The sequence below is a fragment of the Saccoglossus kowalevskii genome, chromosome 12 (assembly GCF_978046115.1).
Source record: "Saccoglossus kowalevskii chromosome 12, keSacKowa6.1, whole genome shotgun sequence".
Classification (NCBI taxonomy): Eukaryota; Metazoa; Hemichordata; class Enteropneusta; family Harrimaniidae; genus Saccoglossus; species Saccoglossus kowalevskii.
In genome coordinates this window covers 35,963,798-35,971,456 of record NC_140652.1, presented here as the reverse complement: position 1 = coordinate 35,971,456, position 7,659 = coordinate 35,963,798, and the positions used below count along the sequence as shown (strand labels likewise).

Sequence of the window (7,659 nt, the reverse complement as noted above, 5' to 3'; positions counted from 1 at the left end):
ACTAAAAAAAAAAAAAAAAACATTATGTCTAGCAGGGTTCTGCCCAGCCTGATTTGAGTGGCGGTCGCTAATTAATATTTTAGCATCAATCGAAATAGTAGTAAATGAATTGTAATTGTTGAATTTCAGTGATATAATTTCAGAGATTATTCATGACGTGAATTTAAAATAATGTGTCTTCCCGATATGATGGTATGAGTTTTAGGAACTTCATATGACAACGCACAGATTCGATCAAGTGTTATGCTCTATACACTGTTAATAACACGACACGTGCCTGCGACGTGGGCCACGTGGGACAAATATTGAACACTGCTTGGTAAGACAATTGAATGTGGTTTGTAACAAAAATATTGTCGATAATTGTTCGTTGTCTTATTTATGAGATTCAGCAACTCGGTCAATTGAGTTTTGTTAATGTAGGTACTCGTGGTTTAATAAATGAAATGATTGATTTAAAGTTGATTTAATCTTGTTCCGATACATCTTCGCCAGCCAAGGACCATTTATTCGGTTATGAATGGCCGGCTTTAGCGAAACCGTGCGATTCGGACGATAGTTCCGACAGTGTCGCATCTTTTAACATTTTAATACGAGAAAGGATTTAAATCGGGGAGGCATTGTACATTTGTTTTGTCTTTATTTTTATATTTATTTATTTGTGAATAAAACCTGTCATTAAAACCAAACAAATTCTATAATAATAATCTGCCATGTGTCCCAATTGCAGTACTGATTCATACGCCCCTTACTCCAGGAAATCCGGAAATCTCGGCCACTCAAAATAGTGCGCCCTCACACGTCAAGACAAATTATCATTATTTTTAAAAATGGCTGAAGCTGGAGACAGTGTCTTGAGCGCTACGAGCGGGTTCGATAGTCCAGACGAATCCTACGATGATATTATGCATTATTTCGTCCACGAAGGGGTCCGTCTACCACCATTTTGTCGTGGCAAGATGGAAGATATCTTGAATTTTCCAGTAAGAAAGGACGATCTTTGGATTGTCACATACCCGAAATCAGGTATTTATCAAGATTGTTCATGTCAACTTCATTCATTCGTCCGTCCAATTCTTTTCCCCTTTGCCGAAATCACCGCCTGTTGTATCGACTGATGTACTTTCGCGGTAAATGGGAGCTGTTAACTAGTGTTTGACAGTGACAGTCGTCAAAAGGCATCATGAAATGAGGTTATGTTTGACATGAACAAATTCAAGTTCACTAACATTTCATTCATTTGAATTATTTATTGACATTTTGCATTCTCATTAACCAAACTGATAGTTTTGAATAGTAGGAAAACATTTATTTCACTAAATACTGTAGAATACTTTATTTTCGCTTGGAATTTATTCTCGCTATTTTCGCTGAAGGGATGATTCCGTGAAAATAAAATCCGGTGAATATACATTTTTTCCTATATTTTACATTAATCTCATCAAAAATCAGTGAAAATAAATTCCAAGCAAAACGCCCAAAAAACCTTTTCAGCGAAAATAAATTCCAGCGAAAATAAAGTATTCCACAGTACACTAGTATAAAAATATGCGGATATAAGTTGAACAAAGCCAGGAAACCATTGTATCCTGTCCAAGTTCCTGTCCTTGAGAATTAAGAGTGTTTTACTTTTGATTTTATCAGTGTTTGAAATTACTGCATGCCCAAAACTTTTTACTCAGGCTGGTAAATTTAACATTTATATGCCAGATGGACTGGTCCATATCTGTTCATGGTCTGCTCAGTATACAGCAAATCTCAGAAGTATTGGGGAAGCCAATTTGCAAAATTGCTAGCGAATTGGCTAAGTGAGTTTTTACTGAACAGTTGGCTTTTGAATCTTGCTGGTGTTGACTTGTGGTCACGTCCACTCTGGATGAGTCTATATTGCAGTAAGAGTCATGGAATGCTTTTACGTAGCCTGGTACATGTCTGTAATTCCTCATTTCAAAGGTGATTTGCTGTTTTTCACAAGACATGATAATGTAAAGTAATTCACAATTACCAAATTGACCAGGTACGAGTAATTTATAGAAAAAAACAAATTTACAAACCCCATTCATATCAAATAATGGGCGCTCTGTCATAATTGCGCCTTGAAACTAAGAAACAAGTTTTTCAGTTTCCTACAAATCAGGGAGAAAATAACAAACTTTCATAGCCAAAGGATTCTGCTAATAAAACTTGATTGCATTTGTCTTTTTTGCTTGGAAAATTTCTTGCAAAATAATACCTAATTACATGAGAAACAGAACATTTCCTTGGTACATGTATATTTGAAACCCAAGTGGTCAACCAATAGTAAGGCCCCTGATGACCATCCCCTACTGTGATATAGATTTTCCCAGAGTGGGCGTGGCCACAAGACTGCGCCAGAGATATTTGAAAGCCAAAAGTTCAGTCAAAACCCAAGCAGTTAGCCAATTCGCTAGCGAATTTGCAAATTCGATGCCCCAATATTTCTGAGACTTGCTATAATTACAATTTTTTATTCAATGGGGTTGAACGCCATTCTTTGAGGATTGTGAAATAGAAAACACGCCAATTTGACACTAAAATTATTTGAACCGTTGTGGTCATCGTGTATTTCTGTTGAATAAAGTGACGTGATATGATAACTTGGAATAGGAATGCAAGTACCGGTATTTGAACATAATCTTTAACCCAATTCCGATCTGGAATAAGGGTTAATGCAAGCTAGTAACTTTCTGGCAGAGCTCCTGAAATTTGAGGTTATCTGCACTGGTGTCAGAAACACAGTTTTTGAAAAATGTCAAGTAAACTATCTCTATCTAAAGGTTTTACTCAATAATTGTATAATGGGAAGAGGTCTGAGTGGTATAAATGATTTTAAAATTGAGTGAGCCAATGCCAATCTAATGCAAAGACAATATAAAAATGTCAAGACAATGCCAACCTAATGCAAGGACAATATAAAAATGTCAAGACAATGCCAACCTAATGCAAGGACAATATAAAAATGTCAAGGCAATACCAACCTAATGAACCTAATGCAAAGACAATATAAAAATGTTGAGACAATGCTAACCTAATGCAAAGACAATATCAAAATGTTAAGACAATGCCAACCTAATGCAAAGACAATATCAAAATGTCAAGACAATGCCAACCTAATGCAAAGACATCATCAAAATGTCAAGACAATGCCATCCTAATGCAAAGACAATATAAAAATGTCAAGACAATGCCAACCTAATGCAAAGACAATATCAAAATGTCAAGACAATGCCAACCTAATGCAAAGACAATATCAAAATGTTAAGACAATGCCAACCTAATGCAAAGACATCATCAAAATGTCAAGACAATGCCATCCTAATGCAAAGACAATATAAAAATGTCAAGACAATGCCATCCTAATGCAAAGACAATATAAAAATGTCAAGACAATGCCATCCTAATGCAAAGACAATATAAAAATGTCAAGACAATGCCAACCTAATGCAAAGACAATATCAAAATGTCAAGACAATGCCAACCTAATGCAAAGACATCATCAAAATGTCAAGACAATGCCATCCTAATGCAAAGACAATATAAAAATGTCAAGACAATGCCATCCTAATGCAAAGACAATATAAAAATGTCAAGACAATGCCAACCTAATGCAAAGACAATATAAAAATGTCAAGACAATGCCATCCTAATGCAAAGACAATATAAAAATGTCAAGACAATGCCATCCTAATACAAAGACAATATAAAAATGTCAAGACAATGCCAACCTAATGCAAGGACAATATCAAAATGTTAAAGACAATGCCATCCTAATGCAAAGACAATATAACAATGTCAAGACAATGCCAACCTAATGCAAAGACAATATAAAAATGTCAAACCAATGCCATCCTAATGCAAAGACAATATAAAAATATCAAGACAATGCCATCCTAATGCAAAGACAATATAAAAATGTCAAGACAATGCCATCCTAATGCAAAGACAATATAAAAATGTCAAGACAATGCCAACCTAATGCAAAGACAATATAAAAATGTCAAGACAATGCCAACCTAATGCAAAGACAATATAAAAATGTCAAACCAATGCCATCCTAATGCAAAGACAATATAAAAATGTCAAGACAATGCCAACCTAATGCAAGGACAATATCAAAATGTTAAAGACAATGCCATCCTAATGTAAAGACAATATAACAATGTCAAGACAATGCCAACCTAATGCAAAGACAATATAAAAATGTCAAACCAATGCCATCCTAATGCAAAGACAATATAAAAATATCAAGACAATGCCAACCTAATGCAAAGACAATATAAAAATGGCAAGACAATGCCATCCTAATACAAAGACAATATAAAAATGTCAAGACAATGCCAACCTAATGCAAAAACAATATAAAAATGTCAACTAAATGTTAATATACTGAGGAAAACACTAAAATAAAGCAGGTAAAAATAATTTTGGCGCTGATCTTGCCCCATAAGTGTGATCATGTCAAAAAAATTATTATTAGTTTAGTCAAATGTTTTGATGTTCAGAGATTCTGAAATAATCGATAAAATACAGCTTAGCTTTGTTCAACTCTGAAGTTCTCAAACACTAGCATACTTAACAATTGCTCAGATAAGGGTTAGAACTTGAATATGGATACAGTACGTACATAAACAAAAGAGCATCAATATAAGAAATACATTAAACAAATGACAATCAGTATTAGCATACTGTAACTGGAGGCAGTGAATTTGCAATTCATAATCTCGTTTTGGGAGTCTCATTTCGACCACGATGTCTTGGACACATTCACTTACTTGTTTGGATCTGATTGGAATACAAAATACGATCAGGAAAATGTCAGATTTGTAAAACGATGCTAAAAGTAGGTTTGCAATGTTAAATAAAGAGCCATAAAACAGAGTTTAGCTGTGGACAATTCATCACGTCAATCTGATGTTGGCAAACCAATAATGTGCAGACACATTTCATTGAACTTCTCTCTAAATATAGATATTGAATCATTGAGTTGCAGATTTGCACATATTCTTGCATTTGCAAAAATTCATGTTTGAAACACGAGTCATGTCTCAAGTCTTTTCATCCCCAGACTTTTTTCCCCAAATTTTCTGCACTTGTTTCTTATATTCTTCAATATTTCTGGAAATGAACGCTAATTTTGGAGTCAACTAAAAAATGTGAGTGAATTTTCACTCCAAATTTTTTTTTTTCATCCCAATCTTCCGAAGGAAAGTGTGGACTGTTAACTGGACTATTTTGTGAATTTGTGATGAAAAGCGGGAACTGGTGGTGTAAAAGTTAATTAAGGTTGTCAAGTTTTTGAGTGCATCTTTACATATAGTGTGCTACAACAAATTGTACCAACAAAAAGACTAATTTTGGATCATACCACTATAAAAATTGTAAGGACTAACTACATGTATATGTAGATGTATTTTTGCATTTATAACCAAAAATGTTGTGTCCTAAAATGACAAATTTCAGTCCAATGGTTAGATAGTTTGAATATTAATTAATAATGCCCAGAAATTGACCTTGGTTCATACATGGTACTTGCACAGACCTTATTAGTTTTACACTCAAATTTGTTCATATTAATTACCTGATTTGCATAATTAGTTTTCATCTATATCACAAGTACAAATAATTTTTAATCTGTCTCCAATACTGTCAGCACACAGGAGTTCTTTCTAAGCTTTTTTTGATTTAAATTTATCTCAAGATTGTTATTGAATTATGGAAACAAATTTAGGGTATTCAATACTATAAAAACAAAAGCAAACAATTGTAAATTATCTAAATTTTCATGCAGATTATGTTTTAGTATTGTGTTCTGATGATGGAACAAAACATATGAAAGCAAAATATATATGTACAAAAATAAAAATAAGGGTAAATGTAACTTTGAACAAAATTAAAAATCCTACGTGAAATGATAACATTTGATTGAATTTTTATTGTGAAATAGCATGCCATTGGTTAGGCACCAAGGATGCCAATTACTGTCACAGATTGTAACAATAAATACAATATATATAGGAAGGTAAAAGTTAGGGGAGATTGTATATTCTGTACTATTATGGTAAACTATATAGAAATAAGATTAGGCTGTGGTCAATATATAGCTGAACTGGGATGCATATCTTGAGGTCATTAAAGGTGAATATCAGACATGAAAAATACACAGTAACGATCATAATTATACATCTGTCACCGCAACGTCATAAGTTACAGTGTGCCGTAATTTTGTGGTATTTTACAGGGTATTTTCACCATATTAGGAAATGCGAATTCCAAATATGGAATCATTACGCGGATAATCGTCCTCTAATAATAAAAACAAACATGGCTGCCACCAGGGTTTAACCGGACTTCACACAAAGAAGTTCGCTGATTCTGTTCTAAACATTTTGGATTTCGGCATTCCCATGGTGTATCCTTGGAAGGAAGAGATGTATAATAATAAGGTTATTACGAGACTACCTCAAAGTATGCACTCAGACAGTATGCCGTACATTGACCTCCGCTGCGTGTCGGTCGATACACCAGCTGTACTGTCTTCGTGCATACTTTGATGTATCCTCGTAATAACTTTATAGTACATGATACCCTGGTACAGCAATGTACAGAAATGAAAATAGCAGTTTATTATGATGTACTGAATGTCCCTGTTCAATAACAATGGTAATGGTGTCATCATAAATACATGTATTGTACTAATAATAGGTGATTTTTCGTTCAACGTGAATGATGAACGGCAAACGTCTGCCGCAAAAATCAAACAATTTGACTTTGAACTTGTAGCTCACATCGAAAGTCCAATCTTTGACAGGGAAATATTGTGTTTGAATACGCTTACTTCATCGAAATTGACCATCATCAAATGTGTACAGCACATTATTAATTAAGCATGACATCATAACCTTTGTTTGTCCTATTTTTACTTTTGATTTCACACATAACATAGGACCTCGCAGTGAACGAAAAATGGTATATTCAGAGGGGTGTCAAGATAGTGAACATTATAATTTCTCAAAATTTTTCTTACCCCTTCCCCGGTAATTGCTATATTGATTTCTTCTTCCACTGTCCTACATATGTATTTATATCTTGATCACTCTTTGAAACTGTTTCTCTCCCTGGATGCATGCAAGTATACATAAAAAATGTATATGCAGTTTAAATTTCGCTTACTGAGTACTTTTTGACTCCTGTGTACGAAGCACAAAAAGGGAGTCTTTGCAGTTAGTGTGGCTGTGTGTGTGTGTGTGTGTGTCTGTTCCACTGATATCTCAAGAACCATACATCGGTTTTTGGATGAAACTTGGTGCATAAATGCTCTGGGCCAATGCGCAGATTTGATTAGGTTTTGGTAGAAATCCCTGCGTATTAATTACCTAATTTGCATGATAATTAGCCAATTTTTAGCTGTTCCAGGACTGTTCCACTGAAACTAGGTTCATAGATGATCTGAACTAATGCCAGGTTTTGATTAGTTTAGGGTGAAAATCTGTGCATATTAATTACCTAATTTGCATAATGATTAGTAAATTTTTGGCTTTGCCACAGATACTCAACTACTAATCATCACATTTCAATGAAACTTGGTACATAGATGTCATAGGACATTGCACAGACCTGATAGTTTTTAGGGTAATATTA

General features: G+C 34.2%; 1 protein-coding gene across 1 annotated transcript in view; it reads left to right on the top strand.

Annotated features, from left to right (window-relative positions):
- Positions 1–830: 830 nt before the first annotated feature.
- Positions 831–7,659, top strand: part of LOC102802423 (sulfotransferase 4A1-like) — a 39,938-nt gene continuing 33,109 nt past the window's right edge. The window contains exon 1 of the mRNA XM_006816175.3: positions 831–1,026. Within this exon, the coding sequence (XP_006816238.1) occupies positions 831–1,026 (196 nt within the window). The remainder of the gene's footprint in view (positions 1,027–7,659) is intronic.